At 40.8% G+C, this 21,051-nt stretch overlaps 1 protein-coding gene across 7 annotated transcripts in view; it reads left to right on the top strand.

Annotated features, from left to right (window-relative positions):
- slc12a7b (solute carrier family 12 member 7b) overlaps positions 1-17,278 on the top strand; it is a 36,628-nt gene extending 19,350 nt beyond the window's left edge. For 3 of the 7 annotated variants that reach the window (XM_088322609.1, XM_088322612.1, XM_088322615.1), the window contains exons 2-26: positions 1,605-1,699; positions 2,216-2,347; positions 2,600-2,746; positions 4,566-4,620; positions 4,696-4,826; positions 5,837-6,078; positions 6,618-6,829; positions 7,054-7,221; positions 7,303-7,401; positions 7,587-7,644; positions 8,721-8,895; positions 8,968-9,086; positions 9,187-9,285; positions 9,885-10,004; positions 10,372-10,476; positions 10,714-10,882; positions 10,961-11,156; positions 11,225-11,394; positions 11,499-11,630; positions 11,763-11,870; positions 12,138-12,254; positions 12,989-13,164; positions 13,730-13,744; positions 14,719-14,852; positions 15,499-17,278. In XM_088322609.1, coding sequence (XP_088178735.1) covers positions 1,605-1,699; positions 2,216-2,347; positions 2,600-2,746; positions 4,566-4,620; positions 4,696-4,826; positions 5,837-6,078; positions 6,618-6,829; positions 7,054-7,221; positions 7,303-7,401; positions 7,587-7,644; positions 8,721-8,895; positions 8,968-9,086; positions 9,187-9,285; positions 9,885-10,004; positions 10,372-10,476; positions 10,714-10,882; positions 10,961-11,156; positions 11,225-11,394; positions 11,499-11,630; positions 11,763-11,870; positions 12,138-12,254; positions 12,989-13,164; positions 13,730-13,744; positions 14,719-14,852; positions 15,499-15,590 — 3,266 coding nt within the window. In that variant the 3' untranslated portion in view covers positions 15,591-17,278. Of the gene's footprint in view, positions 1-1,604; positions 1,700-2,215; positions 2,348-2,599; positions 2,747-4,565; positions 4,621-4,695; positions 4,827-5,836; positions 6,079-6,617; positions 6,830-7,053; positions 7,222-7,302; positions 7,402-7,586; positions 7,645-8,720; positions 8,896-8,967; positions 9,087-9,186; positions 9,286-9,884; positions 10,005-10,371; positions 10,477-10,713; positions 10,883-10,960; positions 11,157-11,224; positions 11,395-11,498; positions 11,631-11,762; positions 11,871-12,137; positions 12,255-12,988; positions 13,165-13,729; positions 13,745-14,718; positions 14,853-15,498 lie in introns of those variants that run through there. The other 4 variants (XM_088322616.1, XM_088322613.1, XM_088322611.1 and 1 more) reach the window with 4 other exon arrangements.
- Positions 17,279-21,051: the final 3,773 nt, after the last annotated feature.

Genomic DNA, 21,051 nt, shown 5'->3' with positions numbered 1-21,051 from the left:
TCTTCATTTTTGGCTCCCCACAATCTTTCAGATACCGGTAATAATTGAAGGGTAACCATCTGCCAAAGACTGGCGTTAGCAAGTCCCCTGACGTGTAAACACTGTGAACTGCTTTGGCAAATAACATATAAGGTGCATATAATAATATTTTACACCATATCACATCATTGTTGTTGCTTTTGGTACATTACTCAATGCTCATGCAATAGATGTATAGCTTATAAAAAAACGCCTAATTAACTACTCTTTTGAATTGAATGCATTACAGTGAACACGTTCTGCTTTGGTGTTTGGCAGCCTCAATATTGGCATAGTCTATTGTTAACTGGAAAACATAAGTATTGCGATAATTTTGTCAACCACAAAATGAGAGAATGGTGTGATAATATGTGGTTACTCTCTTAATTTACTTCTTAGCCACTGTTTTTATTACTCTTTTGTGTTTTAACATTGTATCACATTAACTGTGGTATTGGGCCTCCACCTACGGCATTTGTTGATGCTGGCCCTTTTTGCTTGGCTCCTATTACAGTCGCAAGTGCAACTCAAGGTCACCGGAATTGTTATTGACAGAGAGGCGGAACCTTGTATGAAATATGGTGTTTTTTTTTATGCTAAGCAGAAATGATACTCTAATGTTCATTTGCAATGCCAAATGACAAGAATGTGTCATATTACAAATCGACTCTACCCCAAAAAATAAACCTGATAAATAGAGAGCCGCATGATATTGATTTTTAAACGCGGCATTGACCATTTCTGTGAAGGCCTGCTGAGTGCAAGGACATTGTGACTTTGTCTGTGATTAAACTACACTAAGCCATGGTGCAAGCCTCTTATTCACTGGGCATCGGAATCAAACAGTAAAAGATACCCATCAAATCCCTGCCAGACTTCCATAGGCGGCTATTCTTTTTTGTACCAGATGTTCTAAAGAAAATAAAGCACTGCTTTATGCTGTGCAATATTCCATTACTTTTATTCGTTTTATGCATCCCACGTTTAACCTTTGAAATGTTAAGATATGATTAGTTTTACCAAGTATCAATAGATTTACCGCAAAAAACAGCGCGTTTTAAAGAGAAAGCATGCAAGATATTTGCGGTTTGTTTACAATTGATGAGTGGCCTTTAATGTGCCTAATTGTTTTTAAATGCTTGTGTAGATTCCTTCTTCTAGTGTAATATGCTGCACTCTATTTCATTTTGTGGTTACAACCACATTTTAACTCTACCCTCTTTGACTGCTATCCGTCTGACGCTGAACAAACACAAATTCTGAAAAGATGTTATGGAAAAGTGTGCTGATTTGTGATGCATTTGACCATTTGATTTGTTTTTTATACTAAATAGAGAAATACCTACCAATGTATGATTGCTGTTAGTCATGGTAACTGTTTGAAGTAATTTTATGTTAAATTAACAGCTGCTGAAATTCCGAGTAGGCCATAAAACAAAACAAAAATGCTGTCGACATTATTTGTTCTGTGCGTGTGATTTCCTAAGCAATAAGTAAAGATGTATGACCCAACACTACTTGTTACATCTCTTCACCACTCCTTGTGGTGAGACCCTGAAGACAAAACAGTTTGTTTTTCTTCTCAGGTGATGGCGTTCCCAAGGAAAACAGTCCCTTCATCAACAATACAGACAATGACAAGAGCAACAGTTATGATGGCACCAACATGGCACTTTTTGAGGTAAGCAAAATGTTGAACTTGTCCTCATCTATGTATATGAACAGGTTTTCATAAAAACTTGGGTGAAGTGTCTGTAAGACTGTACAAATACTGTCCATTTTTGGTTCTGTTGCCAAGGAAAGCACAAAAAACCTACTCTCACAAGTCTGGTTCATCCTTGATCTGCATCTTATTAAGCTCATTTACCTTGAAAAGTTAACCCAGCTGAGGCACTGCCAGGTGCTTTGCGCTGATTTTTGGCTAACCCTACTGTGCACCCGATGACTGGACTTTGTATTGACTTAATTAGAAAGCATAACCTTTGCTTCATAAAGCCAACTTAAGCCTGATAGGGTCATGCTGCTGTTTCCCGAAAGGTTTTTGAGGCACTTCCTCTCTAAGCATGTTTCAGATAGTTTAGATTCTTAAATTTCATTGATGTAGGGTGCGTCAAACTATAAAGTTGCCCTCCAATAAAGGTAAATCTGTATGAGAAGTTTTTATTTAGCATTCGAAATCCTCCCTTTTTCATTTCAGGAAGAAATGGACAGCAACCCCATGGTGTCATCACTTCTGGATAAACTTGCAAACTACACAAATCTACCCCAAGGAGCCCAGGAACACGAGGAAGCCGACGACGACGAAGGCCCGAAAAAGAAAGCCGTCAAGGTGGGAATTGAATGTGTTGTATGTGTCTTTTTGTTGTTCAGGGTGACCAGTAACCTTCTTTTCGTTTTTTTTGTGTTTATTGATGTGTGGTCTCTCTTTGAGCTGTGGTCCTGTTGTTTAGTGGTCTTATTTTGTGTTTAATACTGAACCAGCATCATTCAGACTGTGCACATCTGTCTGTTGGTATTCGTGTCTATTACGTTTATTGAACATTACATTTATTGGTTTGACCTTTGTTTTACTTCTTTTTAGAGCCCACGAATGGGAACCTTCATGGGTGTCTACCTGCCCTGCCTCCAGAACATCCTGGGGGTCATCCTTTTTCTTCGCCTTACCTGGATAGTCGGCACTGCTGGTATCTTAGAATCGCTGGCTATCGTTGGCTTGTGCTGCTCCTGTGTGAGTATGACATGTTTAGCGTTTGTGTTTCTGATGCAACGTAAACCAATTTGAGCTGTCACAAAAGCATCTATGTTCTTTTTTTATTGATGTAGCTTGATTTAAAATTCAGAGTAGATACATGTATGGCAAGATGGTCTCGCTTTTAATTTTTTTTTTAGCAGATTGAGAGCCGTCACATGCAAGGATTTATGAATTTATATTTTTTTATGTTTCCAACCGCCTGTGTGACATAATGACAGTCCAACCTTTCCGCTCCCCGCGCTTAAAATGTAATCCCTCCATCTGCAAAGTGTCAGAAATCTGCAATTTGCACTCCCACACACTCGCTGATATTTCCCAATCCGGCGGTAGACAATAGATTACTCCAGATTAATCAGGAAAAGTACATGCAAAAACCTTAGATACAATCTCAATGAGATGTTGTCTCCCTCCTTGCTGGTTGACGTTGTGAAAGCCACTAACAATTTATACATTTTGCATTTAAATAATGTGAATGAAAGAACCAGTTTGAAATTAAATGACCAAAAAGTCCCGATATTCAAAATTCATAGAATTATGTGTTATGCATTAATGTTCGTCTTCTGAAGATGTGCCCCATAAAAAATGCATAAATTACTACTGCAAGATTGCATGCGAGGTTTGTTTATATTACACAAGAATAAGGCTGATCATGGTCAAAAAGATGGTCATTCAGACTTCTCAGGCCAAACGGTCTGGCATATTTACATGCTTTGTGTAGTCAAAGAGCATAGTTTGTGCAGCGCTGTCCAATTGAAATGTCCGAGATTGAAAAATTAAAAAAATAGTATAGGAGTTAACCTTAAATGACATAGAATACTACTTCTTACTACTACACTTATTATCTTAACTGTGGTATTTTATCTTGTTTTTGGACCATCAGATGGCACATTTTAATTTTGTTGTGCATTTCACTTGTTACAATGACAATATACTTTATTCTATTCACTTGAACTCTTAAACCAAAATAAAATTTAGATAATGTAAATAAAATGATTTGTGTGCATCTATTTTATTGGCTTATTTCCTGGCAAACTTCAAAACAGAATTAAATAAAGTATTTTATCCATATAGTATTTAATTATATAGTATTAAACTGCACTTCCAAACTATCCAAACAAACACAACTCCGAGTGAGACATGTATACGGAATGTCCCTTTAGTCAGATAATATTTTTAATTATTTGCTGTCGTCAAGATGTTTTCACTCATTTTTATTCGAGGAATGTTATGTCAGTTTTTCCTGGTAGTGTGTGAAGCTGTGTCGCTGCTCTGGATCTAAGAGGAAGTGAGCGGTAAAATTAACGACTAATTGGCTTTACTCCAGCTTGTCTGCCTTTTTAAACCGGATGGACGACGAAGAGCCGGAGGTTTATCTTGGTCGTGGATAGTGGAAGATTTTTCCATGTTGGCCCTCTCTTTCTCTCGCCCTTGCTTTCTTTATTTTCAATTTTACATTTCCTTACTTTCTTTTGTTTTCTTCCCCGCGGTTCTTTTATTTTTTTCCTGTTAGTTTGACCTCCAGAAGCCTTTGTGGCCTGTGCCTCGTCTTTCTTCTCACTGAAACACTATCGTGCAATGACTGCTGAAAATGTCAGTTACACGATGACTGATTTCACAGTAAAGCTTATATCCGTTACCAATCCGAGAGATTTGGAGCATAATCTTTTAAGATGTATTTTACCAGACTAAATGGTGGCTTAACTACCCCAAAGTCTCTAACTCTGTATCATATAATTATGCAAGCACAGAAAAGCTAGCGATTGCATCGAGGTGACAGATATTTTTTTCCCTCCAGACCATGTTGACAGCCATATCCATGAGTGCAATTGCTACAAATGGTGTTGTGCCAGGTAGGAAGCTTACTCATTCAAAACTGATCAGTAGTTTAAAATGCTTTCCAATTTTGAATTTGATCTCGTCTGCAGCGGGAGGCTCCTACTATATGATTTCTAGATCACTTGGCCCGGAGTTTGGCGGTGCCGTCGGTCTCTGTTTCTATTTGGGTACAACTTTTGCTGGCTCAATGTACATCCTGGGTACCATTGAGATTTTATTGGTGAGTGTATTTTGCCTTTTACAATTTATGTTTTTGACCAAATTTCCATGAAATTGATTATACTTCTCGGCCACTTTAAAGAGTACCGTATTTTCGGAATATAAAGCGCACCTAAAAAAGCCCCATATTGGCCAGAAATGTGAAAAGTGCACCCTATAACCCGGGGTGCCTTACGTAACACAAAATACAGAGAATAAGATTGGAAATGCCATGCGTTACTCCACATGGTTTTATGTTATTTGTGCAACAATTGGTGAATTGAAAAAAACGTCGCTAACCATTATCGCAACAAATTGAATGCAACAGGAATCGAACCCGGGTCACGGCGGGGAGAGCGCCGACTCTTAACGACTAGACCACCAGTGAAACGGATGACTTGCGCAAAGGCATTAGATTTTATCTCATCTCACTATTTTACACACAGTGCCAAAAACAGTGTGAAAGAATGGAGAAAACTTTGAAAAATGTTGTCCTGAAAGATATAAAGAAACACAAAGTTTGATGCATCATCAGATAAACCAAAGATTTGTTTCCCTTGTCATGCTTTTTTGCCTTTATTTTTTTCAGGACGACTTTCTGTCGTCTAACATTCCATTTTGGCACTGTGAGTAAAATTAGTGTGATAATGAGATAAAATCAAATGCCTTTTCGGACGTAATGTGTATCATTATTGGTCTAGTGGTTGGGTTTTGGCTTTCTCACCGCCGCAACCCAGGTTTCATTCCCGTTGTATACAGCGTTTTGCAATTTTGATCAGTAATATATATCGTAAGTTTACACGGTTATACAAGTAGTTGTAGTTTTAAATCCCTGCGCCTTATATTCCAGTGTATCCTATATATGACAAAAGACTCTTTTGGGGGATGCACCTCATAATCCAGTGCGGCTTAAATTGCGGAAAAGTGTGAATATCTTCAAAATCAGGTCGGGTGTATCTGGTATCGGTACTCGCCCATCCCTAATTTTCTTCTCCAATGCAAATTTGTAATCTGTCTCTGCTTCTCCTGCAGACCTACATTGTGCCTCAAGCGGCCATCTTTGTGGCAGATAAGAAAGAGGATGAAGGTGCCGCCCTCCTGAACAACATGCGTGTCTATGGGACGTGCTGTCTCACCCTGATGTCCGTCGTTGTCTTTGTGGGTGTCAAATACGTCAACAAACTTGCCCTGGTCTTCCTGGCCTGTGTCATCCTCTCAATCCTTGCCATCTACGCCGGAGTCATCAAGACCATATTTGAGCCACCCGACTTCCCGTGAGTCTTACCAGAGTACAGATCAGTTTCATTCATGATGAATGGAGCTGATGAGTGCTGTATTTTTTTTAAACCATAAAAATAGGTCAAAGTTTGGCTGCACAAGGTTTTACTTAATGTGTGCAATGGTTAATCAGTCCAAAAATATGGCTCACCGCTATTGCAAAATATTGGTTGCAAAATTCAAACCTAGGTCGCGCTGGTGGGAGCACCAAATGATAACCCCTGGACCACCAGTAATACAGATGACACACGTAAAGGTATTAGACTGTATCTCGCTGTCACAATAATTTTACCTACTGTCCCATTCGTCTCTGGTGGTTTCTGAGGCCTTTTCATGTGTCATGTACGGTCCAGTGGTTAGGATTCAGTGCATTCATCGCCGCCGTCCGGTTTTTATTTCCATTGTATCCAACCGCAATGTTCGAGCAGAGAAAAAGTGAAACGACATGTTATACCAATTTTTGATCAAAAAGTAATGGTTCGCGTGATACACAAATTAATAAAGTAATTGATATAGTGGTCCTTGCTATTTATAGTGTGTGCATGCTGGGAAATCGTACCCTGAGGAACCAAAACTTCGACAAGTGTCTCAAGATGGAGATCATCGATAACGTGACCGCAACCACCAAGTTGTGGAAGCTGTTCTGCAACGGAGGCGAGCTCAATGCCACCTGCGACGAGTATTTTTTAAACAACAACGTGACCCAAATTCAAGGCATCCCCGGGCTTACCAGCGGCGTTATTTCAGGTTTGGTTGATTTTTGATTTTCATTTTATGTTTGATTTGGTAAAACGTCTGATCCCAGCTGGGATGCATTGTGGTTATTTATCTCTCATCAATGTGATTTCTTTATACTTTTACTATAATTGAGGAATAAAAGAACACTTGGCGTATATCTTCTCACTTGAATTCAATTTACAAAGGCAACGATAGGAAAGTCTGGTAAAATGTCATTTCCTTGACGATTCCAGAAAATATGTGGTCGGAATATGGGCCGTTGGGTATGTTGGTGGAAAACAAGAAGCTGTCATCAGTGGGAGGAAGCGATCCGGCTCAGGACATCTACCTGCCCTATGTCGTCAATGATATTGCATCCTTTTTTACTCTGCTTGTCGGGATCTACTTCCCCTCTGTCACTGGTGAGGAAACCACTTGATGGTCTGTGTTTTTTTTCAAGATTTTTTAAAAATGTGATACTCTTTGCTTTGGTGAACTCGCAGGTATCATGGCTGGTTCTAATCGATCGGGTGATTTGCGGGATGCCCAAAGGTCCATTCCAGTTGGAACCATAATGGCTATCTTTACTACATCTGTCATATGTATCCTTTTTATTTATTGACTTGTGTTTTTACCCTTGCGCTGGAGTTAATAAGACTCCTTTCTTCTGCTTGGATTTAGCTGACATTGACATTTCTTTGTTATTGAAAATAAATACTTTCTAGGATCTGTAATTGATTGCTTTCAACTTCAATGCCATCTATTCTCCTCAACAACTTGAACACAGATGTCACCTGTGTTGTGCTGTTTGGTGCCTGCATTGAGGGGGTTTTACTTCGAGACAAGTATGATTTCAACACACACATTGCAGTGCTCTTAACACATTTCAAAATCAGTTGATCAGTTTCAAGGCAGTACAGGTTAATGATTAATTTATTCTGTAGCCAAGAGGTCAGAAACCTTTTTCACCCAAAGCGCCATAAAAGGCAAAGATATTTAAGACGAATTTTTGAGAGAACAACATCATACTTTTCAAGACAGAATTAACCCAAACCACTCAATCTCCTCTCCAGACAATCTAATTCTTCAGGCATTTTATCTGTGTGACGTTGATTTGAGCAAATCTATGAAATGATAATGCCAGAGCCTCTGTCCTCTATCAATATAAATATGCCACTTGAAATTTGTCTCTCTCCCGCAGTTACTTAAGATTTTGTCATAAATAATGGTTTCAAAACAAGGTGCAAGCAGTTATTTTATAAAAATGTCTCAAAATACTGCAAACGACGATACCAACGTATTTACGTTGCTGACGGCGCAATCCTGTTTATATCTCCACTCATCCAAGCTGATTGCTCTAGAGCTTCTTGGTATTTAAAATGGACATGGCTCTTCATTGAAGTGTCTAAACAATGAACATAAAATGCCTAGGATTATTAAGTGATTGACAGCTAAAACGAGTTTGAGACACTTTGACTGTAAACGAGTGAAAATTGTTGCAATATCCCTATTTTATCTCCGAGCCATATTTACTCGTGAAAAGAGCATAGGTTGCCAAACCCTGCTGTAGCCTATCAACGATCACTCCAGGCCTAAGATCCAAAGTTTGGAACTTTTTGACCGGGAGGCAGACATGCCAATGTGTAAAAATGGATTGAGCCTCTTATCAGGTCAGTAGGAGGTCATGAGAAAAACACTCAATAGAATAATTTCATAACCTTTCCCTGATGCGAGTTTTGCCATTCAATTCTTGAATAGTTATAAATACAGTTACCAGGTAACTAGTGGTACTCTGGCATGAATATATAGAATAAATAGAATTTTGTCCAAGAATAATACTACTCCTTTAATAATTGACCTTGCCATATATCAAATTAAGCGCACTATTCTTCTGGTTTCTAATTCTATGTTTTTCTCACAGGTTCGGCGACTCTGTCAAAGGGAACCTCGTCATCGGGACGCTGTCATGGCCTTCCCCTTGGGTCATTGTCATCGGCTCTTTCTTCTCTTGCTGCGGCGCAGGGCTCCAGAGTTTGACCGGTGCCCCGCGCCTGTTGCAGGCCATCGCACGGGACAGCATCGTACCTTTCTTACAGGTGAGGCGCGAACTTATCAGGAATCAAAACCGAACCGCCCGTCGCCTTTACACTTTCCGATGCGCTTCTCAGGTGTTCGGTCACGGCAAAGCCAACGGGGAACCGACCTGGGCTCTCCTATTGACTGCCGGGATCTGCGAAATTGGAATTCTCATCGCCTCTTTAGATGCCGTGGCTCCGATCCTCTCCATGTGCGAGACTCTTTGCCTTCTTTTGAAATTTGTGAACTTTGATGGAATATTTTTATAAATGATGATTAAGGTGATATATTTTACTTCTCCCTTCTTCCAGGTTTTTCCTTATGTGTTACTTGTTTGTCAACCTGGCTTGTGCTGTTCAGACTTTACTCCGTACACCAAACTGGAGGCCACGCTTCAAATACTATCACTGGTCAGTGATTAATTCTGCATATTATGCTCACAATGCAAACATGACGAATACTTTTAAAATAGTGAAAAAAGTCAAACGTTGCTCCTTAAGCTGTAGCTTTCATTCACATTCAAACACAAATTCATCCCATTGAGATTAATTCCACAATAAATTCGGCACAACATTCTCATCAAGACTATTGTATTGTATTTATTTATTCAGCCAGTATAAACCATAAACATGATATATACAAGAAATCATTTGACAAGCAAACACTCAATAATGATAAAATTATAGATTTAAAAGAATAGAGTAAAAAAATATTGTAGCGTATAATACAAGGTAATTATATAGAATAGTTTAAAAAGAAAGAATATGTAAATAACAAGACTAGAGTGGAATAGGTCGGAGGAGCGCACAATACTATACATAATAACCTAAATCAATTCCCGTTGAACATACTGCGTCCTGAGAGTTTCATTCATTTTACCACAGTTTTAAGCCTTTCAGCTGTTCATCGTACATTGAGTCTATTTGTTTCTTCGCTAATGAGGCAAAAGCATGACACGGTTTTCTAAATAGATGAATTTTGAAGTTGTTAATTTCCTTTTCTCCCATAGGGCTCTCTCCTTCCTTGGCATGAGCTTGTGCCTGGCTCTCATGTTCATTTCATCTTGGTATTATGCCATTGTTGCCATGGCCATCGCTGGATGCATTTACAAATACATAGAATACAGAGGGTGAGAATTATGTGCAATGTCATTGTACACAGTGTATACAGTAATATGTACAGATATGCGGCATCATTTGTATGTAATTTAGAATTCCACTTTAGTTCCCGGAGCATGGCGGGCTGCCAAGCCTTTTTTGGCAGTCCTTTGAGGCTAAGCGTCATTGCCCTCAATTCCCCTTGATATATTGGTGAATGTTGTCTACACACCGAACTGAACTTTGTTCCCAGTTCATTTCTGACATGTAGCATGTTTTCTGAAAAGGAAACACACACACACATTTATGGCCAATAGGACTATGCTGCAGATGTGAAGACTATGCCACAACAGATGTAAGTTTAAATAATAATTGTATTGAATTATTTGTGTCTTTCAGGGCGGAGAAAGAGTGGGGCGATGGCATCCGCGGCCTTTCTCTAAACGCAGCCCGTTTTGCCCTCATCCGTCTTGAGGAGGCGCCCCCACACACCAAGAACTGGAGGTACGGCATGTTCCTAGTCGACACTGTGGCATCTGTGTCTGTGCTAGACTGAGAGGAAACTGAAGCAAAAAGAGAACTGGAGTTAAATTTAATTATATCTTTCTTTGCACATCCAAATTTAACAGACTGATTTGAACAAGCTTTCATTTAAACCTCTGCTGCCATGCAAGATGAAACCAGGGGTTTCAACACCATAGATTGCTCTTGTTTGTCATAAAAATGTATTTGTAAATCTAGGCCTCAGTGTTTGGTGCTGCTGAACCTGGACTCGGACCAAGCGGTCAAGCATCCGCGCCTGCTGTCGCTTACATCCCAGCTGAAGGCCGGGAAAGGCCTAACCATCGTGGGCAATGTCTTGGAGGGAACTTTTCTCACCAAAGACACTGAAGCGAAGAAGGCAGAACAGGTAGAACGGAGTGAAAAGAATATCTTTTTTCTGATGACTTTGATGTGTTTTTCTTATTTTAATTGTCATTTGCTCCAGAACATTAAGTCTTCCATGACAGCAGAGCGGACAAAGGGCTTTTGCCATGTTGTTGTTTCTTCCAACCTTCGAGACGGGGTGTCTCATCTGATTCAGTCAGCCGGATTGGGTGGGATGAAGCATAACACCGTCTTAATGGCCTGGCCCGGGACATGGAAGCAGTCTAATGACCCACAATCATGGCGAAATTTCATAGGTACAAAGCCAGACAGCGAAAATGCATTCAAATATTGTTCTGAATGTGTTAATGCTGTGTCTTTCCAGAGACCGTGCGGGAAACCACATCGGCCCACCAGGCTTTGCTTGTAGCTAAAAATGTTGACAGCTTCCCCACCAACCAAGATCGCCTCGGTGAGGGAACCATCGATGTGTGGTGGGTGGTTCACGACGGAGGACTGTTGATGCTGCTGCCTTTCCTGCTACGACAGCACAAAGTACGTCGTAAAACAAAGAAAAGCCTGGCCTATAAAGTGCTGGGATAAATCCTGTATCGGTAATAAATAAATCCCTTTTATTGCCTTTCAAAATCCTCTATCAGGTGTGGAGAAAGTGCAAGATGCGCATATTCACTGTGGCCCAGATGGATGACAACAGCATCCAGATGAAAAAGGATCTCCAAACGTTCCTTTATCATCTACGGCTCAATGCAGAAGTTGAAGTTGTGGAAATGGTGAGACTCGTTTGAATCATTGATTATTGAACGTACTCCATTTGAAATTAGTCATTGACCCAAGCGGGTTAACAAAAATCGGCAGATATCATGGTGACCATTGTCATTGATGTTCTGCTTTTCTGTGTGCAGCATGACAATGACATCTCTGCCTTCACCTACGAGAAGACTTTAGTGATGGAGCAGAGGTCTCAGATGTTAAAACAGATGCAGCTATCCAAGACTGAGAGGGAGCGAGAGGTATTAGCACCCCATTCTCACTTTTTTCTCCCGTTTACTGTTTTCGAGTGAAAGTTTAAACAAGTCACATGTATTCGTATAGCCGACGGCTCTTTTTTGGCAAGTAGCTCGAATGCAGCATCATCGCCTTAATTATTTTGGAGACCATATACCTCTACAATCGGTTAAAACAAAAGGAGTCTCCCAAGTTCACTCAGTGGCAATCATTGACAGTCGCTCCCATTTCCTTTTTATCCGCAATCACCTTTCGGGTGAGGCACTATTCAGATTCAAAGTATCACTGACGAATCGCGTAACTCTATCCGGAGGAAGAACCAAGGCGCTGCGGAGGGCGCAAGCCTTAGTCGGCAGTCCTCTCCGACAGAGGACACACAGGAGGACGAGGTAGTAAATGTCGTGACCCCCAAATTTCCCTTCCGTCGATTGGGCTGGCTTCACAAAGTGTAATCGTTGGCTTCAATGCAGCTCTTGGCAATCATCAAATTTGATCTTTGATGGCCTCGCTGCCACCAGGCGTTATTTTTCATTGTGTTCTAAAATGACCGCAATAGCTTTGTGAATACCAACCTATCACACCTCAAGAATGCTACCTAATCCCCTATAATATGGGATATAACCCCAAAGTCATCCCAAAGAATGGACAGTGTTGTTCTCCAAACATAGCCCAACATTTTCAAAGGTTAATTTATACTTATTTGTTACTTGATGACTTTAAAAAGCACCTCACAAAACTGTCCATTTTATTGTTCTCAATCACTTTTCCATTTGTACCCCACACCTGTCCTTACTTGATTTAACATCATTCATTGTGATACATCTATGTTTGTCAGTAAAACGTGGTTATCAACTGTCATCATTATTTTTTTGAAGCATTTTTATATATTTTTGATGGTGTACAGTGGTGTGTGTTTAGCCTGTGAGATGTAGTTTCACTTTTTTTTTTTTTTACCTCAATGTCATCCTCCTGTTTTTGTTCCTTCAATGCCTTGTGCCAATTTGTGTCTCTTCCCTTGGTCTGAATTGTGGGTAATCTTCCCAGCATTCCTTCAACATTTTACTCCCTCACCTTGTTCACTGCTCCAGTGTGCATGTTTTCAAGCCATCTCTGTCCCCTCCAGGCCCAATTGATCCATGACAAAAACACGGCCTCCCACGCCTCCATGAACGACAAGTCGGAAACAGCCCCTGATCGGGTTCACATGACCTGGACCAAGGACAAGCTTTTCATGGAGCGCAATCGCAACCGCGAGTGTAACTCAAACGTGGTCATGCGAGACCTCTTCAACATGAAGCCGTAAGTAGGGCTGGGATACGCTCATTGTTCAATGGAAGGTTTAGTGATGGTGTCATAGAGCAGTGTCTAAAGAAAGTAGCTTGATGGAACAAGCAACGTTATAATGCCATGAATTAAGAAAAGTTAAAGGAAAATAGTCTAATTGGTAGTCAGAGACACAAACCTTTTTGAAGCTGAGTGCTACTTTTTCTACTGATCTAGCCAACATTGACCAGGCATTACTCCTACCAAAGCGGGTTACAATGCAAAAAAGTACATTGAATTGCAAAAAATATACAAGTATATGCATGGCATGGTCATTCAGGCTGCGCCGCCGAGCGTGCGCATGTGTCATCTTTACCGCACACGGATTAATAAAGACTAATTCCTTGACTAGACTAACTTGCCTATTATTAGGAAATCATACTTAAGGAGACTCATCTTTAGCAGTGATCGCTCTTTCTGATTAGGTGTGGGTGTCATGTAAGATATTTGGAAATGTTGCATTGCTTTTAGCTGCATGTTAGCGCTGATTTTAGATGCATCTAAAAGCCCATCTCTGTTTTCTCCCTTTTTGTCCTTCTAGAGAGTGGGGAAGCTTGTAAGTTGCATTTTATTGGCCCTAGAACGCTTGTGTGTATGTGTATGTGTCTGTATTGTTGAATAACTTAAGCAAAATTTGGCTTTCCATGCGTAAAAACCGAACAAAACCAAATATAAAAAATTTACATTGAATGATTATAAACTCACTTGAGGCTTATTGGCTCAAAAAGTGGAAAGCAAAACTTTGTTTATGTCATCTATTATGATTTAACTGTGCTTAGGTTTTTTTGGGGGTATCACACGGGAGTGGACGTTCAAACTCAAAGGACTATTGATTGTGTGATTTTTATATTTGAGGCCAACCGTCAACTGCTAATCACAAACGTTTTTGGCAGCCCTGACTTGACTGATTGGACAGTTCTCTATATACATTTGAAGGAGTTTCTATTTGTATACATTTGAAAGTAGAGCAAATTCTCACAACCGTAGTTGATATTGAGCACTTCAATGTCTCACACCTCTGATCCTTTCTTCCTTTTTTCTTCTTTTTTAAATGTATGACTATGACATTATTTTCATGATGAAGATTTTAAAGGCAAAGTCACCCCAAATAGTTTTGTCAGCTTTCTGTCCAACCCTACTCAACCGAGCATGGAATTAAGTTCAGCAGCAAAATTGAAATATCTCCACTGATGGCCATTTTGTCACTTCTGCTCCTATAACATATATGAAGAGTCCACCTGAGTTTGCTCACATTATGTTGGTAAGCTGAGCCGTGATCGGTCGATACCTGAGCGACTACAATCTACAAGAAATGACATAATGACCGCCCAGTGGCATTAGATTTGCCTGTTCTGTTAATACCCCACTTACATGAAATTTATCAGACTATTTTACATGTAAACCCACGACAGAATTGATCAAACTAGTTGGTCATGTATTCTCAATAAATTAGTGGGGTCGACTTTGCCTTCGGTGCTCTTCGAAATGCAGTATGGTTCAAATGAAATTGTGACGTGCTTATTCAACAAGGAACCAGACCAACGTCCGCAGAATGCACACGGCCATCAAACTGAACGAGGTGGTCGTCAACAAGTCCCAAGGAGCCCACCTGGTTCTGCTCAACATGCCCGGACCACCCAAGAATCGAGGAGGAGACGAAAACTGTATCCTTTGTTTTCTGCCGTCTGTTATTCATGCTACCTGTACGCAATACTCACCTTTGCTGTTTTGTATTCTGACTGCTTAATTAGCAGGCAGGCTCCTAGATGACTTTAATTGCCGCCAGGTGGCGGCAAAGTAATCTATTTGATTGCCATATGTATGGAAAGCTAAAACTGACAATATTATAATAAGCATTTTTAAATAACTCAAAAATTACTGTTAGCATTGTTTTTTTTAAATAATTAGTGTTTCCCAGACCACAAGACACACTTGGAAACCTCAAATTTCCCGATCATTTTAACATGCGCATGCCACCCTTTTCCGGCTGAGTACCGTGGTCTGATCCTCTTCCCAGTATAAAACCCTTTTGTGTCAAAAAGGACAATTTCACTAGATGCTGGCCTTTGGACACTTTGCCCTCTTACAAAAAAATACTAAAGAAATGCTCAAAAATACCAAACAGCTTTTACTATGGAAATACTTCAAAAATACTTCTGTAGAAATACTGCAAAAATCCCACTACAGAAATACTATAATACAAAAGTTGTAAAACAGAAATATTACGACATAAATACTAAATAAACACTACCGCACAAAAATGACAACAGTTGTTTTTAACTTGATGCTCCTTCACTTCCTCCCTCACAGATATGGAGTTCCTCGAGGTCTTGCTTGAAGGTCTCAACCGAGTCCTACTCGTCCGAGGCGGCGGGCGGGAAGTAATCACCATCTACTCTTAAAGGAAACGGAGAAGGGGGTGGGGGGAACAGTAACTCCCACCCTGTTTTGCATATCGTGGGCCGCGGCCTCGGATATCTATCTCCAGGCATTTTTTATTTAAAGGGAGGACGCCCCATCGGGTTTTTTTGAGGTGGGACGGCGCAATCGCTTGTGATGGTTAGTCAGCAGGCCCTCAGGAAAGCTGGAAAAGCGCCGTGTGCCCGTAGGTGGAAAAGCACGTCGCACCCACTGCCGGACGGACGCGAGAAGAAAGAAAAATAGAGCATAGACACTTTATCATTTTGTAACAAGGTCATTTTATCGTCTCACCGTTTTTCCCTCAGGCTTTCGACCGTCACTTTCCACTGTGATGTTGATCCTCGTAGTTTCTTTTACTGTGGGTAACGCTCTCCACGGGAAGCGAGGCACGATTGGAATTGGCATTTTGCGTCTCTGTGATGGTAGATCCCACCCTTGGCTGGCTCATGTAAGATATTTATGACACACCTAAAAGTAGCAAGAATTCCTAAGACTGGCCAAAAACGGATTTTCTTCTGCATTGATTGGACGGCGTCATCGGCCTTCACAGCATTTAAAAGGTCAACGAAGCACAGATTTTTGTTTTACACTGCTAGACTTTTGCACTAATTAGAAAATTTTAGAAAATTTGCATTGCAGTTAAGTCTCGTGCAAATGAATGTCAGTCATATGTATATAATTGAATTGTTTTAAATATTTTAGCAAAGATTCAAACTTTGAGCACTAGACTTGATTAGGTCATTAGATAAGAAGGGAAAGTGCCAAAAATATTTTTGAAAGTGTGGAAGTCTTAAATGTTTTCCTCTCAAAGAATAAACCTGAAAAATAATTTATTTAATAAATGAGAAAAACAGTATTGCCATGTCATATCTTATTCCGCAGTTTCTTTAATTTGGCAGTATTTTTTAAAAATAATCATTTTCTCGCAGTTCTGCGCTGGAAAGACTTATATGGAAATATTACATTTTGTCAGGTTATTTTGTTGTGTTTTATTCAGTTGTCTCCATGGTATGCGTAGATTTTTCTTACGTGAAATGAACTTGTGTTACTCAGCGTGTCTGTTGGGGCAGGAAGTGGAAGTAAGTGTAAATGAAAGGAGCTACATTTTATAGTGCGGCTATTTTTATTTTTTGAACCCACCGCAGGCACAAACTTGACGCAGCCAATAGGGTACAGGGTTTCCAATGACGCCGTTCCAGCCTTTTTGTCCCTTTTCACCTCCAAAAGAAGTTGAAATCATTGGCTTGTTTTGGGAGAAACCAAACCAATGCCGTGAAAATGATTTTTAGAATTTACCTCGAAGGAAACAGGGGTGCAAAAGGGCCGACAGTGCGGCAGACGTGCGTTTCACGACTCGGCGGCGACTGAGAAGTGACCAGAGAATCTTATCTACCTCAAAGATCTCACGGAGGCATGAAGACAAAGAACCTGTGGAAACACTTTGCAAGTTTCTCTGAAGGAAGAAAAAAAAAAGAGACTAGCCGCAGAAGTATGTGTTTGTGCTCGTGTTTGTTTCCCAAAAGATAATGTTTTTGGTTCTGCCGTCGTTCCGCCCGCACTGTTCAGAACAGAAGTCACTTTGTGGGAGCACACGTAGACAGTAGCCCTGTAAATTATATATGTGCCTCTCTGAGTTACTATTATTAAAGTGCTGGAATAAACCTGTAAATGTTTGTTTTCCTACTCATTGTACATTGCTTACAAGAAAGAGGAAATTTGGGTCAAAATCATTGGAAGAAAATCCCTAATGAGTCATGTTTATTTGTGATTGCCTTAATCACAAGACGTCTCAAAGGGCTGTACAGACTAATATTACACCATCTGATCTAAAACCTACAGGAGGGCCAGGAAAAACCTCATGAATGAATGAAGAGGCTGCACAGGAGTTAATATCTTGCAATACATAGATATCGTCTATTATGTTACATAGGTCATTCATAGGCTAAAAGAGGTACATGTGTGTTTTAAGCCTAGATTTAAGGTTGCAGATCGAATCCCAGAGGGCAGAGCGCTCCACAGCACCGGGGCCCGAATGGAGAATGCTCTCGAACCTGTGGATTTCTCCCTGGCTCTTGGGGTCACTAGTAGACCGGCATTTTCCAACAAAGGTTCTGAGCAACATCACCAACCCTTTTTAATTGAATTGTCTCTATTGTCATTGACTACTTTGTATGCAACGAGATTAGACATAGCACCCCAGGGTAAACATGTAATAAAGACGATGAGAAAAAAAATAAGCAGAAAAAATATATTAACAACATTGTGCTTGGAAACTGACCTTAGTTATCATAGAGCAATGTTTGTAAAAGAAACGGAATAATGCATCCTAACAATACTGTCTATAGCACAAGAGAATCTCCAGTATATACCTGTGCTAATTAAGCAGCATTTGCATTTATGCTAGTATTTTACGCATTGTGGATAGAAGTATGCTAAGGATGGTTCTAGACTCTTGAAGATAAAACAACCCCACTATGCTAGGAAACACAAGTAGACAGTCGGACGCCTGATGAGACATCATGCCAGTTAGGTTTCAAATTTCCAGGACTTATCTCCGCTGATGTATATTAACAACCATTCTGCAGGCTACTTGGATGTTCTCAGACGTTGCCTCATGCACTAAAAAGCCCTTTGCAGATTTGTACTTCTTTTGCCCACCTGGGAGCAGTATTGCGTTGCAATTCTCCTGGACCAAGTTTTGAAGTGCGGTCCATTATCGTTTATTGACCAGATCAATATCCCCACATACTTGGCTCTTGGACTATAGGTACAATATTTTAAAGCACACCTAAGTTATTCATGAATCCCTGTCTGTCACCAGTAGATCTTTCCATGAACGAGTCTCAAAGGAGAGCCACGGGCAAGTATTTGAATTAAATTGTCTTTATTGCCATTGAAAGAAACATTGTTTGCAACGAGATTCGATGTATGAGGAGAAAAAAAGTAAAAAGAGCATCAGGATATCATCTCATCAGCTGCACCGCTTATCCTCAGTAGGGTGGCGGGGGTGCTGGAGCCCATCCCAGCAATCATCAGGCAGTGTGCAGGGGACATCCTGAACTGGTTGCCAGCCAATCGCAGGGCACACAGGGACAGACAACTCGCTCGCTCATTCACACCTAGGGACAATTTGGACCGGCCAATCCACCTGAAAATGCATGTCTTTGGAATGTGGGAGGAAACCTGAGTGTCCGGAGGAAACCCACACAAGCACGGGGAGAACATACAAACTCCGCACAGGAAGTCTGGTAACTGGATTTGAACCCACGCAGGAGGTTCCCAAGACCATAGAACTGTGCCTGCACACGCGCTAACCACTGCGCCGCCGTGCTGCGAGCATCAGGATGAATTGGCTAAAAAGTAGTGCTCAGAAAACTGGCCCAAGTTATAATAATGCGATGAAACCAGTGTTAGGAATAATGCAGTTGGTGACTTACTTTTTCATTAACCGTCATCATCTAACGCAGGGGTGTCAAAGTCATTTGAACTCGGGGGCCACACGATAGAACAAACATTCTGTCGGGGGCCGGACTAGTAGGTTAAAGAGAAAGAAAAAGAGAGATAAAAAAAAGAGAAAGATGGAGGGAAAAGGAGAGAGGGCGGGACAAAGAAAGAAAAAGAGAGAGAGAGGGAGAGAGCGTGAGAAACAAAAAAGATAAAAAGTCATAAGAGAGGAAGAAAAGAAAGGAGGAGGAAGAAAGAAATCCAAAAAGAAATAGAAAGACAGAGGGAGAGAAAAGAAAGCGCAAAGGGTATGAAGAGAGAAAGAAAAAAGAGAGAAAAGGAAAAAAGGAAGTTAGAGCAAAAGAGGTCAAAAGACACAGAGAGAGGAAGAGACAAAGAGCAACAAAGGAAGAGAAAAAGAGATACACAGAGAGATGGAGTGGGAAAAAAGGGGTGGAGAAGAAAGAGAGAGAGGGAGAGAGAGAGAGAAATAAATACAAGTACAGTGTCTTTGTTCGAGGCACCTGTCTTTGGCAACATCAAGTTGACATTTCAACCTGCAGTTTGTTTTTCTCTTGCGCTTCTCTGAGAGTTATCTAACGGGCCGGATTCAATCCCTTAGCGGGCCGGATCTGGCCCGCGGGCCACCACTTTGACACCTGTGCTATAGAGTAATTGAGTTATCAACTCGGTAACTTTTTGGAAGAAGCGATGAATATAAATATTATACAGCTTGCTAACTAACGTGGTGGCCGTATCGTAAGACTTATTTTCTTAAAAACGTGTGTATTTTAACAATGTTTTATTTTCAATTTGCTAATCAAAGCGAACAAACCACATACAGTATAAGTCACCTCATGAGAGTTAAAACTATATAACGGTTCTAGAAAGCCTGAAAGAGGATCATTTTACGTGATTTTATTTTCCACCTTTGAAACAAGGAAAGTAAGTCTGGTGATGGGGTGCAGCCTTATTTCGAAAAACATTGGAACCACGTAAGCCACTAAGACGGACAGGAGCCCAAAACATTTTCACACATGACAGGTTATTCCTGCTTTCCAGGACTCCATGGTTTGGCGTTGGGGCCATCCATTAGCACACGTGTCAAACTCATGGCCCGAGGGCCAAATGTGGCCCGCCACATCCTTTTATGTGGCCCACGAGAGCTTAAAATGCTCAAAATGCATTTCATAATCAATTCGGTTAGAGTGCTTTCCCACAATGCCTGTCGCCTAACATATCCATGTGACGACTCAGTGTCACTACATGTCAGTGTTTTTACATCAAGGTCAATAATTAAATTGAGAAATAAATGATCCCTGTCGAGGGGGGCGCGGGCATGTTAGACTTTGGGGAACTTTTTGTTGTTTTGACTTTCGCAGAATCAAGTGCAATTGCAAACCCACTACAGTAGGGGGCAGCGGCATTCTCAGTGGCTAAGTGTTTTGTTTATATTCAGCCTCCACATTAAGAACAAAATATAAGCACGGGAGGATTTTTACCTTCCAAAGCCAAAATGGGGGCATGAGCAAAAATAATTAAAAATAATTGCATCACACGGTGAAACTGAGTTTGACACCTCTGCATTAGCAGGACAATGAGCCGGCATTCCCTTTGTCATGGTTCGACTCCATTCCCAAGAACCGGAAGATCCTGATGGTTTGCCCCGACTCGCTTAGGCACGCAGTAAGTCCTATCGCATCTTTTGACTTTACTCTGAAAGGGCACGCGCCTTTACTTCCGGTGAGCACCACTAACTCGACGAGCAGTTTTAAGGCCGCCGCCTGCAAGCTTCCGCGACCCATTTAAGGACAAGAGTGTCAAAGAACGTCAAAGACGCGTCAAGGCACATCATTGCATTCCCTTTTGTCATGGTTCGATTCCATTCCCAAGAACCGGAAGATCCTGATGGTTTGCCCCGACTCGCTTCGGCACGCAGTAGGCGCGCCTCCTAAAGGGGCGCGTCCTATCGTATCTTTGATTTTACTCTGAAATGGC

Source organism: Urocampus carinirostris, chromosome 18 (assembly GCF_059441175.1).
Source record: "Urocampus carinirostris isolate Australia breed hairy pipefish chromosome 18, RoL_Ucar_1.0, whole genome shotgun sequence".
Classification (NCBI taxonomy): domain Eukaryota; kingdom Metazoa; phylum Chordata; class Actinopteri; order Syngnathiformes; family Syngnathidae; genus Urocampus; species Urocampus carinirostris.
Note: the sequence above shows the minus strand (reverse complement) of the source record. Positions and strands in the feature narration are given on the sequence as shown.